At 36.8% G+C, this 25,417-nt stretch overlaps 1 protein-coding gene across 4 annotated transcripts in view; it reads left to right on the top strand.

Moving 5' to 3' along the window:
- CCDC66 (coiled-coil domain containing 66) overlaps positions 1 to 25,417 on the top strand; it is a 54,077-nt gene that overhangs the window by 5,213 nt on the left and 23,447 nt on the right. For 2 of the 4 annotated variants that reach the window (XM_060766087.2, XM_060766086.2), the window contains exons 3-15: positions 3,776 to 3,801; positions 5,676 to 6,120; positions 6,786 to 6,948; positions 8,037 to 8,137; positions 10,335 to 10,459; positions 10,830 to 11,003; positions 12,090 to 12,221; positions 13,431 to 13,672; positions 13,983 to 14,067; positions 15,521 to 15,682; positions 19,539 to 19,686; positions 21,038 to 21,190; positions 24,265 to 24,716. In XM_060766087.2, coding sequence (XP_060622070.2) covers positions 3,776 to 3,801; positions 5,676 to 6,120; positions 6,786 to 6,948; positions 8,037 to 8,137; positions 10,335 to 10,459; positions 10,830 to 11,003; positions 12,090 to 12,221; positions 13,431 to 13,672; positions 13,983 to 14,067; positions 15,521 to 15,682; positions 19,539 to 19,686; positions 21,038 to 21,190; positions 24,265 to 24,716 — 2,408 coding nt within the window. Of the gene's footprint in view, positions 1 to 3,775; positions 3,802 to 4,467; positions 4,536 to 5,675; positions 6,121 to 6,785; positions 6,949 to 8,036; positions 8,138 to 10,334; positions 10,460 to 10,829; positions 11,004 to 12,089; positions 12,222 to 13,430; positions 13,673 to 13,982; positions 14,068 to 15,520; positions 15,683 to 19,538; positions 19,687 to 21,037; positions 21,191 to 24,264; positions 24,717 to 25,417 lie in introns of those variants that run through there. The other 2 variants (XM_060766083.2, XM_060766085.2) reach the window with 2 other exon arrangements.

Raw genomic sequence — 25,417 nt, 5'->3', positions numbered from 1 at the left:
CGCCAGAAGGCTAAACGGAGGGCTGCACAAACACAAAAAGGACCAAGTACCGAAAGCACAATAATCCAAATTAAACAGCTCAGGGGAAGATCTCAGGGGCTCACATGTCTTTACACTAATGCACAGAGCATGGGAAATAAACATGATGAACTCCAACTTTTAGCACAACACCACAAATATGATATCATAGGCATCACTGAAACCTGGTGGAATGACTCCTATTGCTGGAATGTAGACATCGAGGGCTATAACCTCTTTCACAGAAACCGAACAAAGGGGAGAGGAGGCGGAGTAGCCTTATATGTCAAAAACTCTTATGCTGCAGAAGAAATGCATGACAGCAATCCGGGAAACCAGCTTGAAAGCATCTGGATAAGAATCAAGGGAACTGGGACTCAAAAAGATCTTGTTGTAGGAGTCTACTACAGACCTCCAAGCCAGGAGGAAGAACTTGATGAAGTCTTCTGCCAACAGTTGACCAAACAGGCACAGAGAAGAGATGTAGTAGTCATGGGCGATTTCAACTATCCCGATATTTGCTGGAAAACAAACTCGGCCAAGAGTACAAAGTCCAACAAATTCCTTGCTTGCCTTGCAGACAATTTCATGGTCCAGAAGGTAGAAGAGGCAACAAGGGGATTGGCTACTCTTGATCTCATCCTAACAAATGTGGAGGACCTGATCGATGTGGTTGAAGTGGTAGGATCCTTAGGGGCAAGTGACCATGTGCTCCTGCAATTTGAGGTACAAAGAAAGGCCGAAACTAAGACAAGTCAAACCCGCATTTTGGACTTTAGGAGAGCTGATTTCAAAAAAATGAAGGAAACACTGAGCAGCATTCCGTGGACACAGATACTAAAAGACAAGGGAGTTACGGATGGATGGGAGTTTCTCAAGAGTCAGATACTCAAGGCGCAGTTGCAAACCGTGCCAACAAAAAGAAAAAATAGGACAAGTGCAAAGAAGCCAGAATGGATGTCCAAAGAACTTCTAACTGTGCTGAGATACAAAAGAGACATGCACAAGAACTGGAAAAAGGGAGAAATCACCAAAGAAGAATTCAAACAAATAGCCAACACCTGCAGGGAAAAGGTCCGCAAGGCTAAAGCACAAAACGAGCTCAGGCTTGCCAGGGACATTAAAAACAATAAAAAGGGATTCTTTTCTTATGTCAGTAGAAAAAGGAAAAACAAGGAGGCAATAGGGCCTCTTCGAGGAGAAGATGGGGCAATGCTGACAGGGGATAGGGAAAAGGCAGAACTACTAAATACCTTCTTTGCCTCGGTCTTCTCACAAAAAGAAAGTCATCTTCAACCTCAGCAAGACGGAGTGGATGAGGGATTTGAGGACATCCAACTCCAAATTGGGAAAGTGGTCTGCAAACACTTAGAAACAAATGCGGTCATTGCTAATAGTCAACATGGATTTATCAAAAACAAGTCATGCCAGACTAATCTGATCTCTTTTTTCGATAGAGTTACAAGCTGGGTAGATGCGGGAAATGCCGTGGATGTAGCGTACCTGGATTTCAGTAAGGCCTTCGACAAGGTCCCCCATGACCTTCTGGCAAGGAAACTAGTCCAATGTGGGCTAGGCAAAACTACGGTGAGGTGGATCTGTAATTGGTTAAATGGACGAACCCAGAGGGTGCTCACCAATGCTTCCTCTTCATCCTGGAAAGAAGTGACGAGCGGAGTTCCGCAGGGCTCCGTCCTGGGCCCGGTCCTGTTCAACATCTTTATTAATGACTTAGATGAAGGGTTAGAAGGCAGGATCATCAAGTTTGCAGACGACACCAAATTGGGAGGGATAGCCAATACTCCAGAGGACAGGAGCAGGATTCAAAACGATCTTGACAGATTAGAGAGATGGGCCAAAACTAACAAAATGAAGTTTAACCGTGACAAATGCAAGATACTCCACTTTGGCAGGAAAAACGAAATGCAAAGATACAAAATGGGGGATGCCTGGCTCGAGAGCAGTACGTGTGAAAAAGATCATGGAGTCCTCGTGGACAACAAGTTAAACATGAGCCAACAATGTGATGTGGCGGCAAAAAAAGCCAATGGGATTTTGGCCTGCATCAATAGGAGCATAGTGTCTAGATTTAGGGAAGTCATGCTACCCCTCTATTCTGTTTTGGTTAGACCACATCTGGAATATTGTGTCCAGTTCTGGGCACCACAGTTCAAGAGAGATATTGACAAGCTGGAATGTGTCCAGAGGAGGGCAACTAAAGTGATAAAAGGTCTGGAGAACAAGCCCTATGAGGAGCGGCTTAAGGAGCTGGGCATGTTTAGCCTGAAGAAGAGAAGGCTGGGAGGGGATATGATAGCCATGTATAAATATGTGAGAGGAAGCCACAGGGAGGAGGGAGCAAGCTTGTTTTCTGCTTCCCTGGAGACTAGGACGCGGAACAATGGCTTCAAACTACAAGAGAGGAGATTCCATCTGAACATGAGGAAGAACTTCCTGACTGTGAGAGCCGTTCAGCAGTGGAACTCTCTGCCCCGGAGTGTGGTGGAGGCTCCTTCTTTGGAAGCTTTTAAACAGAGGCTGGATGGCCATCTGTCAGGGGTGATTTGAATGCAATATTCCTGCTTCTTGGCAGGGGGTTGGACTGGATGGCCCATGAGGTCTCTTCCAACTCTTTGATTCTATGATTCTATGATAAGCGAATTACTGTTTTTTTGCACCACCATAGACCCTGACTACAAACCAGTAAATGCTTGCAGTTGCTCTGCTTGTAGAAGTTCCCAGGTTCAATTCCTACTATGCTAGGTAATTTCCCATTTTGATGGATCCTGGAATATTGTGCCAAGCTGAACACTATTAACATAGAAATTAAACTGTCCAGAAAAAATAATTGGTGGTGGTGCCATTTAAGACCCCCTTTAAAGTACCATGGAAAGCTAGGATATCTGTTTCAGCTAAGAGTTTCGGTTTCTGGTAATGGGTATTTAAAAAGCAATTTCTTATAATGACTTACTCTGTCACTATATTAAAATCAGCAGAACTTAATACAATGACATCCAAATTGTTCTTAAAATAAGTTAACTGAATCAGATCTTAACCTCTTTATAGAAGGAATGTTGTGTCTGCTTCTTACGGGAGATACCTTGGCAAAATGTGACCCTTTAGTAGATGAAAATTTTAGTTTATAAAATTTCCTGAATGTTATAGTACATCTACCATAAAGTGAGGTTGGGAGAAAGAATAGTAACATATATATTTTTATGACATAAAGTTAGTTATAAAAGTATAAGGAGGGTATTAAAAAGAACATTGTGATGCTTTCTTTTTTAGTTGTCTCAAAGTCATTGTTTCATTATGCTACCAAATACTGAATAACAATGCTACCTAACAAAAGAAATCAAGTTATTTTCTTGTATCAAATAGGATCAGATCTTGGTTTGATTGTTAAGAAAATGTAGTTTGAACACATGCTAAGTTCAGTATCGGAACATGTGGCTTCATTTTTAAAATTTGTGTAGGTGAGGTTGAAGTAATTTTATTTCAACGTATAATGAAGCCCTCCTCCCTCACTCTTAAGAAGCTGTTAATGTGTGTCTTTACCTTATATTTCTTTATTGTCGTATTTTTGTAGAATGAACTCTTAACCAGATGTATGTAGCTGTGTGCATACAGTACGGCTGTGTTAAAAATGTATATGATTGAATAGACAGGGTCTGGTTTTGTTGCCATTAATATCACTTCCTCATAAAATTATTTTAGCTTTTGTTCTTATTTGTGCTTCTGCTTTTTTCTTTCTTAGTGAGTAAGTCGAAACCAACTATAAAGGTAAGATTTTTTCTGTTAACAACCAAGTTAAAGTCTTACTTGCAGTATAAGAACTGTGCTTTAATGTTTCTATTGCAGAAATATGATCTCTAGATTTTTGTGATTTATGCATCCCAATAGAAAATGCTACTACAATTTGGAAAAATATAATCAGTATTGTTGTTATTATTATTATTATTTATATCCCACCTTTTCTTTCTAACCCTACCTTTTCCCCTGAATTTGGAGTCAGCTTGCAGAAATTAAAACAGATAAAACATATATAAAGTACAAAGATTCAAAGAGTTTTATGATGGAGTGGTGAATGTAATCTCTGTCTTTAAAGGTTTAATTGGCTTAGGACCTGTGTGGCTTAGGGCAACTACTTTCTTTCGTGTAGATCTGTCTAGCTATAATATCTTCTTCAGCAGTTCTCAGACAGTTGTCTCTGTCACTAGAGGCAAAGCAAATAACAACTGATGATAGGCTTGGTACTGGCTCTGATATCTTTTGTTGGGTGAGATTTTCTCATGCCCATGCTTTTTACATTTTATTTTTTTGTGCATCACTGTCATTCTGACTAACACAGTTTCCTTCCTGACATTTTTCTGCCACATTTATATTGTTCTTTTATCATTTTGTGAATTAACTGTGAATTATTATTATTATTCCAATAGTAATTGGCAACTTATACTCTACTGGATATATATTAGTTGTAGAGGTGGAAGAGAATTGCTCTAAATGTATTGTTAGTGGTGAGTATATGAATAACCTGGCCTCTAAGTGTTAGTTTTGACTTATTTCTGTGAACATTGTACTGCCATGCTATATGACAGTCTGCTTCCGAAACCTTTTGTTTCAAAGCCCATGTGCTGAGTATCTTGGAGTTAGAAAATGAATACCTAAGGTGTTCTTGGGCATGTAAAACTACACCTTCAACAGAACCTAAATATCAAATCCAAGTGGGATATATTGGAGATATTCAGAAGTAAAATAGGTTTCCTCAACGTCACTTATGAGCTTCCAAGGTTAAGAAGGCAAAGCGGCCTAAGTTGGGCTTAGCAGAGGGGATGGTTTCAGCCTCCAAGAAGCAGAGGGAGCACTATCATGCCTTCATGAGGAAAACCATAGCCTTTGCCATTCAGTCCTCCTCTGAGGAATATGGGGGTGAGACCTCTTAAATTGCATCTCCAGAGACAGAAGAGAGAATTCTCATCAGAAGAAGGGTGATAGAGAGTCTAAATGTGGAGACACTAGAAGGTCTTTCTTTTTCCTACTTGGAGCAAGTGGGGCGAGCTACCAAAATTACAGGATTTTCATCCCTTATCTGCTGAAAATGAATATATCACAGATAGGAGTATTGTTCCTTCCTTTTACTCAGCAGAAGACAAGAAAGGCTGTTTTATAGTGCACAGGCATTTTCCTGCCCTGCGTGAGCTAGTGAAATGTGTTGTCGTTTTCTGTGGTTTACACTTTGTGAGGAAAAGTTAGCCTGTCAGCAGTAAGAGTCCTGGTACCCAAGGGTGGTTGTTGGAATGTTGACATCCCTCTTTCTAATCCTTTTCCTAAGATAGTCAACAGGGAGGTTTTTAGCCTTTCCTCTGCAGCTTTCAGATTGATCAACTCTGTCCATTATATGAATTAGAGTCCGAACTGAATTGTCTCCAGGCATACTCTGGTTCTCAATGTATGGATGAGACATCACAAAACAAAGGAGCTTTTACTTGAATACTTAGTGCTTACCTAAAAAATCCTTTTTGAAACAGGCTGCAATAGTCAGATTAAGTCAAACTAGTTATTTAACTAACATAAAATCACAGTAATATTAGCATGTCTTATAATGCAGTTTCCAAGTGCTGGGAGTGATTATAATGTGTAAACTGTTACTTTTTCAGCAGATGTGTAATAAAAACAAAATCATAAAGCATACATCAAGAACCAAACTGAATGGACACGTTCTGAAATCTGTTCAAACATCTTGTGAAAAGAATGAATGTTTTACAAAACACAAAACTGGATCACGGTTTTCAATGACAAAAGATATTAAAACTCCAGAGACACTGATATGTGCTAAGGATTCATCAAATGAACCCTCCAGTAAAAATCATGCTCTTATCATCCCAAAAGACAGCATAACTGCAAAACCTGATTATACAAGAATTTCAGTTAAGAAACCTTTGGCATCCAATAAGAAGTTTAAAAAACATCCTGCTTCTGTTGAGGATCTAAGGGACAATTTGGTGTGCTTAACACAAGAACAGCTTGAACAGATTTTAATGGCAGTTAAAGAAGGAACCAAAGGAGTCTCCCAAGTTCAGGATGAAAAGAAGGAAGAAGCAAGTAAGATATCTATCTACTTCCAATAGGTTAATTGTTTCCTAGAAACTTTAAATATGTTTGATATTTGGAAATAATTATATATTTACATCAAAATGATGTAATAATTTAATAATAGGCTCTTCTTGGGTTAGTTTGTTTTACAGTTTTTCACTTGCTTTCACATTTCCAATTATTTGTTTGGTGAAGTGTAATTCACTTTAGTGAAATTTTTGTGACCAGAAAACTAGAGTTATGTTTATTTTAAATTTAGGTTCAAATTCTGTGTTTTTGTTCTGATTATAAGCTCTTTTACAAGTATGTGATCATGTTAGAAACATCCTTTTGAGTAAGTGCAGAAGCTTCTTGGGTGGGGAAGGGTCAAAACTTCCTAACATTTTAATAGTAATTTTGGAGCTCAGCTCTTTAGCAAAAATCTAATGACACTGGATCTTTATATATATAACAAAATCTACATTTGTATCAGTGTAAACAGAAAAGGTAGTCTTGTGTGTTTTTAAGACTTACTTTAAGTTTATTTTAAAATAATATTTCATAAATTACAGCCCTCTCCTTTAGTTGCATGATGTAGCCATTGATATAATTTAGTAGGTTACAAAGATTCTTTACAGAGTTTTATTCTGAACACTGTTGCAACATTGATTTTAAGATAACATCTTACTTTCTAGCATTGGAGAGTGCAGACAGCAACATTCCTCCTGATCAGGCTACAGAAGAAAACATAATGGGATTACTCCAGAAGGCTGAGGTTCCAACTGTTCCAAGTGAAAATAGTTTCATTTCAAGCAAAAAACAAGGAACATTCAAGCATGCTGAACAAAAAATAATTACGTACGTAAATGTTATAGCTTCAGGATGGATTGGAGAAAGCTCTTTGGGTGCTATATATAGTATATAGGGTAGAATCCAATTAAGTCTTTCCATTGGTGGAACAGCTTTCATCAGCAGTACAGGCAAAGCAGTAATTTCCCCCTCCTCTACAGCTCCTTGCCTGCCCTCAAAATCTGCTCTGAAGGATTAGAAGGCCTTCTGAAGCAGAATGGGGGAGGAACAGGGTGATCAGTGAGTGGGAGAAAAGGAAAACATAATGAAACATGGACAGTTTTTTTCCTTACATGATATTAATTCCATGCACAGTGTTTGTCCTTCAAGAATCAAAATGATGTTGCCATGAGAACACTACACTATGACTGTGTTTGGATATTATGTTGAACTGAGGTTAGCCTGGAAGAAGGCATAGTGAGCCCCCAAAGATTATCATGCCTGTTACCCATTTTGGGGGGAGAGGAAGGTTAAAAAGGTAGTTTTATCTCAACTACCCATTCCTCTCTTCTGTTTTAATTTGTTAAGTTTTCTGTGCCAACCGGTTCAGTAACTCTGGTTAACAATAGGTATTTTTCACAAGCTGACCCCAGAATCTGTGATTGAGATTGTTAGAAGTAATAATAGTTAATGTTAATCACAGCTAACACAGTTTGTAAGTGTGGCAGAATTGCAAACTATGGAGTACTAAAAGAAAAAACTTCAAAGCCCCTTCTAGCCACAGAGGAATAAGTGGTTTGTAAACTCAGCAGGAAGCTAAATATATTTCTACTCATGCACACTGTCAGACTAAACTATGGTTTAGTACATGCGAATGTGTCCTGCATGATCTCAGATAATATACAATGGATGTATGCTTTGATGGTGTTGAAAATATTATGCAAATACATACTAGCACCTCTTTGAGCTGATTTTTTTTATTCAGATGTTTAATCTTTCTGTTCAGGAGGAGTTACCAGGGAAGGCCAGTATAGGAAATAGTATAGTTCAGTGTATAAAGTGCATAGCCAGTTTGGACTTCTGATTAATTTACTATCCTTTTAAGAACAACTTCAGCAGTTTCATTAAAAAAAAAACTTATAATTTTTCTCCAACAGGAATTCATGGAAACCAGCTGATATGTTTAGTACACTGGGAGAAAGAGAGAGGGATAAAACCTTACTAGATGCCAAGAGATCCCAATGGAAGAAAGAATTGGGTATAGTATAACTGCCTACATTTATCCATTATGTAATTAAAGCATTCATAGGCACTGCGTTTGTATAAATATTTTGTTGGTATAGTTAAATATTTATCTAAAATAGTGAATTATGATTATTTTGCAAGCCAATCTTTTTAGGGTACATCTAGAGTTTTATTAATCAAATGACTGTTGCCTACAATATGTGTGGTATGTTTTAATACTCATACAAGTAGAGATTAAACCTTATTGTCTTTGTTTAAAATTTAGCTCAACATAGTGATTGTAGATTATTTCTGTCAACTTTATTTGTTCATCTGTACTGAATTTGATTGGGTTCAGGCCCCATGTGCCAACCAGACTAGTAGAAGCTGAAATTCTTTTTCTGTTTGTCCGATAAACCTCTACCATATTTTCCGGGGTACTAGGCGACTGGGCGCATAAGACAACTCCCCAACTTTTGAATTAAAAAATTCAATTTTTTTATATACTCGCCCTATTAGACAACCCCTCTAGCCAGCCCCTTCAGGCCCCAAAGCCTCCCTTCCTGAGGCGGCTTCCCGGCTCCATAGGGGTGGCCTCCCCTACACCAGCAGCCAGGCCCCGCCACGGCCAGCCAACCTTGTGCTCATCACTTCCTGTTTTGGATCCAAAACATAACTTCCTGGAGTAAAATATCAAAATAATAAAAAAGATTTCCTTAGTTGCAGTTGCAACTATGCACCCTTAGGTAGGTGTCAGTAGAGAATCTTTCTCTATTCTCTTTGCTGCATAGTTAGAGTAAACTCTAACTTACGGAATCCATAAAGTCTCAAGGTTTGTTATAACTTGTGGATAGAGAGTGTGCGACCTCCCTCCTCCTTTCCCCCCTCCCTTTTTTTGAGAAGGATAACCCCACTATTTTCAGTTTTGGACTGCAGAATACTGCAGTCAATGCACCATTTCAACAGTTTTCCAGATTAAATTAGTTCAGAAAACTGTGGGAATATCCACCCCCCTCACCCACAGCCCACAAGCCCTGAAAAGTAAGGAAAACTTGCTTGTTCTCCAGTAGACTGTAGCCGGAGCTCTCCCGGCGTGTAGAAATGACACGACAGGAGAGCGGGGGGGGGGGGGGGGGGAATCACTCCCCCCCCCTCTTCTGGCACGTCATTTCTATACGCCGGGAAAGCTCCAGTTACAGTCTACTGGAGGCCAGGTAAGTTTTCCTTACTTTTCAGAGGGGTTTGGGGACTGTGGAGGAGGAGGGTAGGGCCTCCAGATGTTCTCAGTCCTGCAAGAGCATCTGGACACCCACTCAGAAAGTACGTGCTTTCTGGGGTGAATGTAGTCAGCCCCCAGGAACATCCATGTTTTTTAAACGCGGATACTCCTGGGATAAAAGGCTTTCTGGAACCATCCATAGTCTCTCTCTCTGTTTGTCTGTCTCTGTCCTTTATGTGTTTCGGGTAAAAAGGGATCGCAAGTTGAAAAAATTTAAGCTCTGCTCCAAACTACCTTAACTAACTGACTAACCAAATTCATCATAACATTACTAAAATCTATATAATATCACACACACAAACACACACACATATTTGCCTATTTATCTAACTGTACTCACTCAGATGGAGAGCATGGATTGTACATCCGGCCATCCAAAAATGACTATTCTCAGTCAGTATATGTCAACAATTTCTTACTTATTTAGAAATTACAGATTGTAGCACAATTCTTCAGAATGCTGTTTATGAAAACTTCAGGGTAATCTCATCCTTTTACACATTTTAAGGTTTTGCTTATATACATTCTTTAAAATATTTATTCCTAATCTAACACTACCTTTAAAGAATTTACCCATCTGGGAAGTTTTAAAAACGGTGTCTTGTAGATTTGACAGGTTTATAAAACTAAAGGGAGAAGGGTAGGAGTTTAACAAACAAAACAGGAAAAGAACATGAATTCCTTGGGACTTAATCCACTCATTGTGAATTGGACCTCCAGGCCATACTGAGAATACGATTCATCACAGTTTACACCTTGGATGTAACACTATATCTTGTGGCTAATCAAAAATAGGAGACAGCTTCTCATCTCTTTACAGCCATGTTAAAGGAGATGCGAGTATATAAACTTAACCAGAGCCATTCTTCTTACCACAAACCATAAGATGTAGCTCATTGTAATTTCTAATACATCCATTGAATAATTCCGTTGATTGCTTCTGTCTTTAAAGATGAACAGGTAGCTTTAAAAAAGAAGCTCAGAGAAAATTTGGAAATGGAGTCAAAATATCGCCCATTTTGGCATAAAACTGATGTAAGAAGCTGCTCAGAAAAATGGCAGTTGGCTCAAGATAAGGTAAAAAAAAACTATTTTGTGTAATGCATCATTTTTAAAAAAAAATTTTTAAAGTCTACATTGTGTTATTAAATAGATCATGACTTTTAACTTTTCTGTTTTGTTTTGTTTTTGTTTTGTTTTTGTGTTTTTTTGTGGCTGCTTACCCCCATGCCTCCGCCTCCTTAATTACTGCTGCCATTGGGATGTGGTGTGGTTTCCAGGTTATGTGGCCATGTTCTAGCAGCATCTTCTCTTGACGTTCTAATTGCTTTTAACTTTTTTAATTTTTGTAATTCACCTTCAGTGCCATTATTGGGAAAATAGTTAAGTTCATAAAAGTTCATATCTAGTTCATAAAAATGAACCAATAATAATACTTCCTTTCTAGATGGCATTTTCAGATAACCTGAGTACTACAACAGAAGATAGCCACATTTGTAGATGTGTAACCACTGAGACTAGTGAAATATCACCCAGCGTTTTGAGTGGCCAAACAGGACAGCTTTCTAGTTTCAGTTCTCCTGATTTACCTGCTGCTATTCGGACAGCATTTGTGTTAGGGGTAAGAACCAATTGTCATGAAAACGTTTTGTACATTGAACATTAAATTTCTGACAGTGTATTTGTCTCTTTGCGGTATATAATAATAATAAAGCTTTATTTCTAGACCGCTCTCCTCCCCAGAGGAACTCAGGGCAGTGTCTTTGTAGCTATTTCAGTCTGGTTGGTTGGGCAGAAATGCTTCAAGTACATGACGTCGCACACTAATGCACTTGAAGGATTCGTTCATATGTACCAGGACAGTCTTGAAGGTGTCTTTGAAGGTGCCATTTGTCAATGTTATGTAGAAAGAGGAAGTAGCCTCTGTATCCCAGATAATGGAATTAGTAGGTATGTTTATGGAGATTTCTACTCCACGATCTAGCATATTGGATCTCAGTTAAAGTATAATAAACTGTCATTTATTCCACTTACATTAAATGGCATGATATACTATAGGGACAGGTTATTGGTCATGCTGTATTTTAGAATATTAATTAATCAAAGACTAATTTACAAAACATATGTGGATTTTACATGTTTCTGAAAAACTGAAAATATGTCCGACAGTGAGGTGGTGTTCATCTACTCTTTGGCCTGGAAAAAAAATCCAAAAATCCAAGCCTGTTCTTCTTCCAGAGATGCTTCGCTCTTTATTAGCACAGAAGTGCCAATAAAGAGAGAAGCATCTCTTTAACAGACTTTTGATCAAGGAAAGCCAAACTATAAATGTCAGTGTTTCTGGAGCATGCTGACAAAACATTCTTGATAAAATATAGGAAAACATAAGTAAAAACAGGTATTGTAGAACAGTTTGTCTTGTACTGAAAGCAAGGCTAAGCCTAAATTCCATTTTTATGTTTATATTGGTAGCAGAACACAAAGTAAAAAGCCTCTCTGCAAAAATTTCCATCAAGGATGGCTCCTCTCTTGAGTCTTGTATAGAATCTCCATTTTCTATAATGTAATTGCTGAAGATAAAGCAAGATGTAATCAGATTAATTCAGCTTGCTTATCTTGCTTGCTGTACATGCCGAGCAGATAAGAATTTCCACATATATGAACCAAATTACAGTTCATGGATATAAACCCACTGTTTCTTTTTTAGGAACCAGCACCAGTAGAGCATCCTTTTAGAGCTGTCAAACGTGAACAACAGAAAAAATGGCTAGAAGAGCTTGATAAACAAAAAGAAGCTGACAAGCTGCGAAAACTGGAAGAAAAATGTAATTTAGCAAAGGTAGCTGTGGTTTATGAAGGGTAATTTGAAACAAGAAACCCATTATTTTAAAAAGAAATAAGTTTAAATAACCTTGTCATCTCTCATTCTTCCATCAATACAGTATCAAATGTATAGTAATAAAATTCCTTCTTATCATAAGAGTATAAGCTACCATTTGTATTCTCTTTTATAAATTGTAATTGCTTTGTGTATTGTCCAGTGAATGTAAGCATTCAAATCATGATAAGTAATTTTATTTATTTATTTATCGTGTCAGAAGCAAATTGAGAATACAATTATAATGTATTTTTTTTAAAACCACAAACAAAGTTAAAAACTTGGCATTACACTAAATTTCCTTTGACCAAAAGCTGGCTACTTTAAGTGCCTCTGGTGTCGCTATAAGAGTCCTCCATTGTGCATGTGGTAGGGGCTCAGACTGCATTGTAGTAAGTGGTCTGTGGTTTGCTCTTCTCCAGACCTGCATGTCATGGACTCCACTTTGTAGCCCCATTTCTTAAGATTAGCTCTGCATCTCATGATACCAGAGCACAGTCTGTTCAGCGCCTTCCAAGTCGCCCAGTCTTCTGTGTGCCCAGGAGGGAGTTTCACATCTAGTATCAGCCAATGATTGAGGTTTCGGGTTTTAACTTGCCACTTTTGGACTCTTGCTTGCTGAGGTGTTTTGGGAGTTTCTCTGTAGAACTTAGCAAGCTATTTCTTGATTTTAAACATTGGCATGCTTTCTGATATCCAAACAGAGAATGGGCCGGATATGTCAATGCCTTGGTCCTTTCATTACAGGCTGCTACTTCCTGATGGATGTCAGGTGGTGCATACTGTCTAACAGTATAATTTCTCCAGTGGTGTTGGAGACATCCTGTGATCATACAGCATGTGTCATTAAGAGCCACATCCACTGTTTTAACGTGGTGAGATGTATTCCATACTGGTGAATGCGTATTCAGCAACAGAGTTGCAAAGTGCAAGTGGAAATGTCTTTACTGTATCAGGTTGTGATCCCCAGGTTGTGCCAGTCAGATTTTGTATAATATTCCTAGTACCCCCTTTTCAATCAAGCAGTGCTTTTTGATTTAAAATGCAACCATTATTTTCAGTAAACATATTTCTATGAGATGTATATAATGTATGATGTTGGCTGCTTCATATAATTTTGTAGAAAATGTTGGCATTAGCTTAAATATATTTTGCTTCACATTTTTATAGGGTGAAGAACATGACAAGTGGACAATGCATTTTGATTCCTTCAGGAATCAGGCTAATACTTTTTCACAATGTCCATTAAATTCAACATATAAAAAGACGGCTGAAGGTTTACGTCTTTCCTCTGAGGTTCAGGAACAAGCTACTTTCACACCTACAACTTCATGCAATCCTACACCTACAGAGATCGAGATTTCTGGAAAAACATCTAGAAGCAATATTTCAGAGTCAAGTCAGAAAGCCAGGTGAATGTTCCCCTCTAATTTCCCTGTCAGATTACTGCTGGTATATCCTTAGCATTATAATCTGCAAGGTTCTCTATTCCTGGAGGTGTATTGAACAGTTTGTTTTGGTTTCAGTTAGTGTTCTTTATTTATGTACAAAGTTAGATAATAATTTTCTTTGGACTTGTATTACTACAAAATCGCATACATGAAAATTGTTAAAAGTAGTATAATAGCTGGTGTGCTGGAATGCTACAGGCTTTTTCCTGAAAAGTTTTATGTATATTTTTAATTGATCATGTATGTCACCCAGATGTTATTCTGTTCATAGTTTCCTTCGTTCAATGACTGCCCTTTTGGATCCTGCTCAAATTGAGGAAAGAGAGAGGCGACGTCAAAAGCAATTAGAACATCAGGTAGAATCAGTAATGTCTGATACAGTGTTATTTTTTATTTTACTTCCTGTTTTCCCCTGAGATAGAGAAAACATTAACATTTGACAATATGTAAAATGTAACAAGAGAGGTGCTGTTGCAATTACAGCTAAACTCAGATTGCCATAAGGGCTATGAGGAATTGCACTGCTAGGGGGGAAGTGTAAGGCTTTATTCATTGGAGCATTGCCACTTAATTTTTATCATGTTTTTATAGTTTTATCAAAGCTTACTGTGCACAAACTTTTGTGTGTCTCATTATGTATAGACATTATATTATCCTAGTTTTAATAACTTTCAGTTGATTATTTCAGTATCCTGACAGTGAGGGTATGAGTTTCAGAATATGTGTATATATTGCCTATTGCCTTATGGTGACCCATGAATTTCATAAGGTTTCTTTAGGCAAGGAATAATCAGAGATATATTTGATATTCCATCTTTCTTTAATGATTTAGTTCAATCATCTTGAGCAATCAAAATAAAGGCAGTCTCCAAATTACAAACAAGATGAGTTTATATAGGTTTGTTCTTAAGTTGAATTTATATGTAAGTTGGAATAGGTACATTTATTCCAGACAAAAGGTATATTTTTAATATTTGGATAGCATAGGGAAGGGTTAATACCACTGTGGAATTTGTTTTGCTGTCTGTGCCCCTGTTGAGAAGATTTCACCACACTTTCTGTCCCTGTGATAATTGGATTTTGAAAAAAAATTGATTTGTTGTGGAAACAAGGATTGGTGAGAAAGCTTCAATGGAGACACCATTTCCCCATGACAACTCTTTCAGGAGTGTATTTTCCTTCCGAGGGGAAGATTTCTCTCCCTTCCTGTTGTCTCACCTCCGTTCTTAACTGTTAGTTGTTTGTCAGTCTAATATTTGTAACTCAGGGACTGCCTGTATGTTAATTTTAGAAACCAAACTATATCTTACAATCTCAGGTTTTTAACATTATTTTTGCTGTCATGTTTACCCCACGTTCCATAGTACTTTGTTCATTCACACATCTACATTTCTATACACATTTTCTTGTTTAGGACTTCATAAGAAAAAGCCTAAAAAACAGAAATATTTAAACAAAACTAACAGAATGATTAACAGACGATTCTAGAAGGTTTGCTTAAGTTGACAGTACCAGAAAATGTTTTTATTGCTGTTAATGTTGAATCTAGATATGTGTTTGAATGTATATTGTATAATGTATATTTGTTTTGAAGAGGATACAAAAATATATTTTTTGTTTGTTTTTCTGATAAAATACAAAAATGTAATCGATAGTACACAGAGTTTTTTTGTGCAAAAGAAAAAAACTAATAAAAGATATTCAAAGAGGGTCTTAGATTTAGAACATTTTTCTTTGTATATATGTATGTAAATGGTTATATAATCAGTAATTATTAAAATCTTTTCATTGTATGTTTAATTTTTCTAGAAAGCCATAATGGCGCAAGTAGAAGAAAAACGGAAGAAGAAACAACTTGAAGTGGAGCAAAGGAAACAGGAAGACCAGGAAGAAGAGCAAAGGCTTGCAAAAGAACAAGAACTGATGAAGAAGCAGTTTGAAGAAGATCTGCTCAAACAAAAGCAAAAAGAGGTCAGCATCTTATAGCATTCTATGGAAGTAATTAAAGTGAGCAATCTGACATGCAGATATAGGCAGTCCCCAAATAACAAACAAGATACTTTCTATAGATTTGTTCTTAAGTTGAATTTGTAAGTCAGAACAGATACATTTTAAGGTGTAACTTAGGGCTGTGCAAAATTTTCTTAACCCGTCATAAGTCAGATCGTTAGATTTGTACCTACGCCACAATATAAGAAGAAGAAGAAAAAGAAGAAGTAGAAAAAGAAGAAGAAGACTTATTTATATTCTGTCCTATCTTAGGGCGGATTCCAACAACAACAACAAAAACAGAACAAAAAACAAAGGCAATCATTCAGTGCCTCAAGACAGGTATAAACATAAATACATTAACAACCCACCCAATCCCAAAGGAAACTGACAACAAACAACTAATTGTAACATAAAACTTAAAATTGGACAAACAGTTAAACAATAAAATTATATCTAACCATGAAAATGCAAACTGCACTTAACAGACCTCCCAGAGGTTCATGTTTTCATGGTTAGATATAATTTTATTGTTTAACTGTCCAATTTTTAAAAATAACTAAATTGCAATAATAATATTCTAGTGTCCCATCTGAAGTAAAAAAAATGCAGAATTCATACATAATTAGACCTACAAGGTAGTCATAACGAAGACCATAAAGCTACTCCCCCAGTTTCTCTTCATCCAGCTACAGAATACCATCTTCCTGAGTATTCTGCATGGTTAAGTAGCTTCCTCCCTTTAACCATCTTTTTTTGCTTTCTTTTTTAGTATTTCTTTTCTTTTCTTTTTAAGCATCAGAACAAAATATCCTTTGGCTTCAACTTCTCTCTTTAAATTCTGTTTCACCTGTGGATAAAAGATTGTCTTATGGGCATTCTCGTGGTCTGCCCTTCTGAACTGGGAGTCAGAGATTCTTTACCACTAACCTACGAAATGAAGATTTCCCCCTCTGCCTATTCTAAAATCAAGCAAAAGTAAGCAATCTCCGGTTAGGTATTCTGAACTAAAGAAAAAGAATGGTTCCAAACTCAAAAAGAAAAGAAACCCAAATCATTGCTTTGTGCAATAGATTTAGAACAGATCTGAAAAATCTGTCTTGAAGCCATTGAGAGAGATAGATTCTGACATTTGGGCTAGACGTGGTGGCGAGATAGCTGGAGCTCTTGTTAGCTGCTGGCAGCAACTGACTTTGTGGCTGCCAAGCACCTGGAAAGGGTTGGGAGGGTTATCTAGGCTGGATAAATTAAAGAGCCAGATAACTGTGTAAACTTTTTACATAGCAACTGTAAAAAAGTACGACTGAGAAGAAAGACATTGAAACATCCACAAGTCGTATTGCAGCTGTGAATCACAGCTCTATCGCCATTCTGTTCCAGCATTTATTTTTACACCACAAAAGCCCTAAAGACTCCTAGAAGTTAAAAGAAAGTTTTTTAAAAAGGAGCAAAGAAAAACAAGAAGCCTTAAGTCTGAATGTGGAAGGCAGAGAGAAGAAGACAAGCAGAAAGAGAGATTATATGAGATAATATGGAAACTGAAACATAATTAACAGTGAGTGTCATAAAATATGATGTTTTTAAAGATTGTTTAAAGAATATTTGACTATGAAATAAACCACTAAAGACATAAAGACTGAAGTAGTTAGATTTGAACTGTAAATAAGGAAGATAAAAAGAGAGGGAGCAAAGAAAGCTCCCCACAATATAAATAACCTCTAAATGGAATTATAATACAAGTGTTTGGTCAAAAAATGTAAAAAGGATCTTATCTAAATTGGAATTTATAATTTGCCAGTATAAAGAGAAGAATTATGGCGTCTTGGGAATTTGACCTTGGAAAAGAAGATTTAGACTCATCTGAACTGCCACCCCATAAGGAATTTGTGAAAACTGATTTTCAACAAGCAATAGAAAATATTACAAACTTATGACATCTACTGGTTTAAAGGACTAGAGACTTTGACAACAGAAGGACAAGATATACACAGATTCAGAAGAAAAAGCTGGAGATGGAGACAGAAGAGAAAACTGGATCCAACACTTTGAAATCTTGAATAAAGCTTTTGACACAATAAACAGCAAATTAGATCTATTACAAGATATATTAAGCATGATAGACATACTGGATTGCAAAGTTGAAAATTTAATACGGAAGACATCAAGAAGTATCAATACAGGGTGATCTCCAGTCAGAAGCACCTATACAACCTAAAGAACAATCAGGTCATCTACAAAGCTCCTCACTTAGATGTAGAGGTGCCTATGAAAATCTCCAAAATCTGGAAAAGATATGGATTGAAACAGCAGAACATGGAAAACAGGAACCGGTGGTGGAGTATTAGATGCTGGGAACAAAACTTCTAGAAAGAGAAGATTGAGAAACCTGGTCTTTAGGAGTTATTTGGGTATGTCTTTAAAAATGGATTATGAACAAATTATAACATTAAGTGACTTTGGCTAGTTCAGGAGAGTTTTTGAAATACTTAATGAATAAGATTGGGATGGGTGATATATCCACATATATATATGGATTGGTTATACAGAATTATATAAGTGGTGTAATACAAAAAGAGAGAAGGGATGATAATGAAAAAATGATTCACAACAAAAATGTTTATATAAATACTAATGTACTAACCCCTTAAAGGAAAATTGTAGAATTTTCTCTGTAGATAATATTAAGTAAGTGAAATAATTTGCCATGAATAATTAAGATTAACTTTCAGTAAAGAAGAACTGGCAAAGAATATATGTAAATTAAGAGACAATATGAGAAGATGCAAGAAGAAACAATAAAACACTTAAAATTGTTAGAAACTTTAATATTTTATGAAATATGTGTTAATGGAATAGAGAAGAAAATTTAGTTGTAGTAATGAAAATTTTGTAAAAGAACTCCCCATACCACAATAACCCATACCTTTGTTCTTTTTTTTGCGATATATCAAATATCTGTCAAGATGCAATTAACCAATTAACCTACTACCCCCAAATTACTTTTCTTCCCTCCTTCCCCCTACCACCACTCTTTTAATATGAATTTTATTTTTGCTTTTATTTGGAAATGTTTAATACAAAGAAAATTGGGGGGGGGGGAGAAAGATTCCATGGGGGCAATGTTGGAGTCAGTCAAAGAAAGCTTAATTTCCCAGAAACTCATAGATATAGGGTTCAAATAGCATTACAGTACAAAGATAGTTGGGCTTAATGGTTTCATATCTGGCATGTCTCAAATTCAGTCCTCATCAGCACTGATTTCTTAAACAATTCAGTCCTCCACCAGATTCCCAGTACAAGAAATTAACCATACTTCCACAGGTATCTTAATCTGTTCAAACCTCCTTTAAGGAATGCCATTCAAATCTCCAGGTCTATCTTCATAGTACATTCACTTTAAGAGGTTGAGGAGCATGACATTTCAGGGTGATTGGTCATACTAAGGGTCCTAGCTTCAAATCAATAAAATGGTGGAGCTTCTCACCATAATCAAGGCTTTTGAGCATTCAAGAAGAATGTTGTTCATGTCACTTCAGATGACATCACAATTCAAGGGGACACACTCTACAGGAGGATGTTTCAGGCTGGTTGTATTTAATAATATACATCTATGCAGAAATATCTAAAAGGGCATTTTATTAAATACCAGAAAATCAAAATACATGTTGTCTGCATGAGCTGCTATATATTGATTGTGTAACCCAAATATATTCCTCCTTTATGGAAATAATATGCAAATCAAATAAGTAGTGTTCAATATAGTGTCAAGATTACTTTGTCAGGTTTTTTTTTACTAAATGTTTTTGTGTGTGTGTGTGTGTGTGTGTCTTTATTTTAGGAAATTATGGCTCTTAAAACAAATGTGCTATATCAGACAATGCAAAAGGCTCAAGAGCTGGCCCAGAGATTAAAACAGGAACAGCGCATTAAAGAGCTGGCTGAGAAGGGACATGATATTTCTAAACTACAGAAGAATCTTGGTAGCGGTAAGTAAAAGGCTCTTAGTGTGGTCACTTCTTCACAGTGAACCCAAGTCATACAGAGATTCTTATCTTCTAATAAGATTTTTTTACATGGGCTTTATAAGCCTAAGGGATACTAAACACTGTTAGCTGTAATTTAATAGTTAATCAAGTAGCTGATAGCAAATAATGCAGCTTTCAAGGGTTGCAGTTTCTTCTGCAGCCTGTGAAAAGTCAGCTCATGCTGTAGATAAAGATAAGATTGTTTTCATCCCAGAATGTCTGAAAAGCTTTTCCTTTGTTAGGATAAAGTATTCCAACCTCTGAGAAAGTATTAGCACTTTTCAGAACAAGGGAAAGAGGATATTGAAAGTTCAGGAAAAACCAGGCCACTGGCCTGATATTAAGGGCTGCATTCTTGACTGTAGCCAAGCCCAGGAGCCCTGGTTGTTGAGGCAGCATTTCGTTCCTCAGTTGGACCCTGGTGAACAGCAGTGTTTATGAAGGATTTTTGACAGATCCTTGACCCCTTTAGTTAGCTTGGAAGTGTGAGTAAACCAGAACCCTGGAATTTGTACACTTGGCTTCCACTTCCCGTGTCTTCTCTTTGTTGAGTTTTAGAGGATAGGGTCATGATTTTTTGTTGCACTTTGTAAAACACTTTATACCTTGATGGCATTATAGAATAGAAAATAGAATTTCGAAATTGAAATCAAAACTAGCATTATCCTTGATTTTTGCCAACAATTTTGAACCTAGTCGTGTATATGTGCACTGTGGTTCAGATCTCATGTATCAACGGGTTTCTTGGCAACAGAATTGATACAAGGTCCAGGGCTGAAACTACCTTCAGGAGAGCACTGCTGTTTTCTCGTCTCTCATGACACTCCAGCCTCCTATAGCAAGTAGTTTGCTAATCCTCCATTTGTGTGAGTCAAGAGACCATGATGGAGGACAGGTAGCTTAACTTGCAACTGTAGTTCTTTGAATGGGCATCTAACTACAGTTAGGAGTAGGCAATCTGGCCTCCCTCTTCATGGTCTCTGTAACTCACACAAATGGGAGTCCTATGTTATCTTTAACTGGGTTAATGTGCAGAGGAGTGATCCATAATCACACGGGTTATTCTCCCATGTGATTATGGATTATATATTAGTGCTTCACCCTAAAGGACTTTATGACTGGGGAGCTATAACCCATGTGATTGTGGATTGCTTCTCTGCACATCCAAGAATGATAGTAAGTACCAACACATAATTCCCAACCCTTTTATCCCAGTGTAATAATTAGGAATGAAGGAATTTGTGAATTCAGTGTTAAGCTAATATGTATAGAGCCCTAGACTTAGAAACATTTGAATACCTTTTTCCCATAGGTGATACAAATTATGAGAGTTACTGTACTGATCTGGATGACGTACTGGATGTCACTGATCACCATGATCACTTTTCTGAAGGCAGTAGCAGCGTAGTGAACCATGATGTCAAAACCGTTCTCTCGCCTCGAAAAGACACTGCTGTGCAGACAGGTACGCATGTTCATTATAAATATATAGAAAGGGGTATTTATACTACCAGTAATACTTTTACATGGAGAAAAATTCTATGTTGTATTCAGTCATGAGGCATCATTTTTTCTGGAAACATCTTGTTAAATATTAAATAAATAATTATGTGAATATGAGATATTTAGTTTTTTCCTTTGATACTTTAAGAGCAATAATTAAGGAAGAACAAAATAATACTTAAAATGGTTATTGGAACTTATTGGAAGATTTCCATATTTAAGAAATGACATGATAGTTTATAATTATGCTTCACCCATTCCTGAAATTGGGAGTAAATTAGAAATTTTTATGGTTTGAATAAAAGTTCTGCAGATGCAGTATGAGTGGGAATCATGTGATGTACGTTATATCTCTGAAACATGAGAAGGGTGGGTGATGATACATTTCTAGTAGTCTTGGGTGTTTGTAAAGAGGCATGGGGTTGGAAGTAGCAGAGCCATTTTCATATACAAAAATGTAAGAAGAATGGCTCTTATCCAAGCTGAAATCTTGTTCTTCCTAGTGTCTTGGTATTTTTCAGGTGACTAGCTGAATAACATGTATTAAATAATCTAAGCTGTCAAGCCTTCTCTTAGAGCAAAAGTTTGGGAAGTTCCATTCATATGTGAAAACTTTGATGATCCCTTTTCTAACTTGACCAGGGCTGTTATATAAACGTGCCACAGGGCCTTTGTCTCTCAAAGTTTCAAGGTCCATATCTATTTGAAGACATTATTTCCCTGCATACACAGTGTACATTGGTTGGTTGTATGTAATGCATTTAACTGTTAGCATCTGTTGTTCTTTAGGATAAATATATAAGCACATAAAATTCCTTCATAATTGTATTGGTCCGTAATTGTTTACAAAAGTATCTTTTAAATCATTTGCTAGATGAAAAGTGTTGTATGTCACCCTGTTCAGCCTATTATTGTGTCTGATGTTCATGTTGATTTGCATGATGATGGTAATAAGGATGATGTTCATGTTCCAGTTGATTTTCATGAAGGGAATGGGGATTTTGATTCGGTTTCTGGGCCAAGGTCTGGGAATGAGAGGCCAGAGAGGCCTGAGTTGCTACAAGGGCCTGAATGGAGTTTAAAAAACAGGTCACAGAGGCCTGAGTTGCTGCAAGAGGATTCTAAGGGTCTCCACCTTGGGAAAGGCTTTGCGCCGCAGCTCTCTGATCAGTTATCTAGGAATGAAATGGATTCTGAGCTACCAGATGTAGAAGTTAAAAAGGAGTTAATGAAAGGAGAGAGGCCTTGAACAAGAAAAGATGTTTCAATAAACAAAGACAGCCCATTCAACAATTAAGGAACTCAGCTAGACTCCAACAGAAGTTGGAAGTGAAACCAAAATTAAGAAAGAATCCCTTTCTAGCTGTTTGGGAATTAGGGCAGAGTTTATAAGTGACTAGTGAGAAATATTGCTTCAGTTGAAGCAATGTCGTATTCACGTCAAGTTCCCCGTGTCAGGGTCTTGGAATATGCCTTTGTTCTGTTCATGGATTCAAGTGCCTTTGCTGTTGTTTTGTTTATGAATTCAAGTGCCTAGTTTCATAGATTTCTTTAGACTCTATTTCTTTGGACTCTAGGTTCCTGTTTCCTTTTAAATCTATTGGAGTACTTTTTACTGTGGATTGCTTTTTACTGCATTGGGGTTTCTAAATTTTTTAAAAAATAAATTGCTTGCTGATTTTACCCAGCTGATGTGGTGTATAAAGTAAGGTGATTCTGTTCTAGAGTGCGACAGAAAGATCTATACGGTTATAACAAAAAAGCTCATATTAGCATTAATAATAATTTTCTTTAATTCCTAGAGAAAAATAAGTTTTGCAATATTTATTGTCCTTTTTCTTTCATAATTCCCTGAGATGTTCCAAACTAAGATAGATTATTAATTAAGATAATAAGGATGTACATGGAAATACTGAACACTGTATGCAAAGGATTTGGTGAGCAGCCAGAATCCTATAACCATCTACCTGGAACTTCTTTGAACATAATGGGATATGTATCACATGAAGGAGGCAAACTGGCCTTTAAGCAGGATGCACGGTGCCATGTGCACTCCATTGCCAGCTTGCCTCCTTCCCTGTGCTAGCATGCCAGGACTGACATTCAGGGCTGGATTCTCCCATTCCCCACACTCACCCTTGCTATTCCCATGGTAGTATTTTATTTTAATTTTCAGTAGTATTTTTTATTTGCTATACCTGGAATTGTAAAATTGTTTTAACATTTATTTATTTTAATTGTAGAATTGAGAGAGGGGTTATGCGAATGGATGAGTGCAGGATCACTGATCTGCAAATTGGCACATTTGCATAAATAGATATGTGATAGTGCTGATATGTACTTGCTCTTGATGATTGTGCTACAGCAGTAGAACAGCAGCACCAAGTGATAAAGTTATTTTACAAGATTATGGTTCTGTGTTTTATTTTTTTATTTGGTTTTTAAGGTATTAGCTGGCATCCTGTTTATTAATTACAATGCCATGAATTTTGTAAGCAAAATTCACTGTTATGGGAATCACAAGGTCTTCCCAAAACATTTAAGGAATACAGCCCTATCCCAACACAGCTATTTCTACCTTTCTTCCTGTATCTTGATTCAATGCATTTTCCTATTCTCCAGCAACACAACAGTGGTCAGGAGTACTGAAAACATATGTTTTAGGAGGTACCACTGGGACACATAGCTATATCTTTGTAGATACCTGATGCGGGATCTCAGCCTTTGTATTACCTGATTCAGGATCTCAGCCATTGTATTTGTGTGATATGTGATGTGTTTAATAATATTTAATGTTTTATCAGGGGAGGGTCAATTTCGATGTTTTATACTGTTTTTTTATTGATGGCATTGAATTGTTGCCCCTAGTCCCCTTCGGAGCTGAGAAGGGCGGTATATAAATACTGCAAATAAATACATAAATAAATAAATAAAATTATAAAGCTAAATGAGTTTCTTAGATGAGATAAAAAACCACAATTATATTCATCATTGCAAATCTCTAGAAACATAAAAATCGTTCATTTGTTTTTACAGAGAGTAATACTGATATATCAATCGGTACTGAAAACTCTGCTATGCAAACTGGAAATGCATCTCCAGATATTACTGCAGAATATAAACCGAACTTCAGCAACAAAAAGTGTAAGAAAGAAGTACAGTATCTGGAGAAAAAGATTTCAGAAAAAGAGAATATTGTTGGCTATAGCAATGTATACGAACAATCTGCACAAAAGCAGAAACAGCCTAAGGAAAAGAATGAGCAAAGACCAGACTGGAACATAAACAAGCCTTGCAAGAGGTATATCCCGGCATCAGAAAAATACCCAAGACGACTGCAAAAGCAAAGGGAAGAAAAGAAAGCTCGGCGACAAATGGAGCTGCTTCAGTTGGTTGAAAGAAACACTCCTGGACATCTCAGTCAAAAGAGCGTCATTTCTCCGGATAGACCCCTCTCACATCCCAGTGAAGGTGGTGTTAAGAATAAGGTGAATGCTGTGAGAACATGGTATTAAAAATGTTATTTTGTAACGTAGCTTGTGTTCCTGTAACAAATGCAAAGGTTTACAATGACAATCAAATGAACAAAAGCTCAGAAATAGAATTGGTACAGGAAAAAAAGTTTCTAAGTGTAAATGTGATGCCGTTAGGGAAAATAATATCTTGTCACATATGTTCGTTGCACAGAGTGCTGGAGAAAGGAAGTAAGAGAATGCCCAGACTTAAAGTCCTTATGATACTTTTAAAATAGTACTGTGCTCTGCCATTTGTTTGTCTTTGTGAATTTTAATGGTTTAGGAATGTAGTCCGATCTGTAATCAAGAGGTATTAGCCTCACCTGATTTTGAAAGTCAATTTAGTTGTGACAGTTAAGAATAAAAAAGAGATACACCATTCTGTTGACATAGTAAAGGCATGTAATCCCCTTTTATTGGTGTAACATTTTTCTGTGATGTTTAGGGTAGACACAAATAATTAATTCTTTAACAGTTGATATGTCTATTATAGATTTTTTAAAAGGGCAAATGGGATTAAAGCTGGTGTCTTATACTTTTAAACAGACACAAATTACTGTAGCCAGCAATTAAAGTTCACATTTCTAAGGAGGAACTTGGGGTTGGGGAGGGATTATGTCGCCTAATTTAATGATGCTTCTGAATGGGTATGATTAAGATTGGATTAAAAGGAT

The sequence above is a fragment of the Anolis sagrei genome, chromosome 2 (assembly GCF_037176765.1).
Source record: "Anolis sagrei isolate rAnoSag1 chromosome 2, rAnoSag1.mat, whole genome shotgun sequence".
Taxonomy (NCBI): domain Eukaryota; kingdom Metazoa; phylum Chordata; class Lepidosauria; order Squamata; family Dactyloidae; genus Anolis; species Anolis sagrei.
The sequence above is the reverse complement of the archived record's forward strand: the minus strand, read 5'-3'. Positions and strand labels throughout refer to the sequence as shown.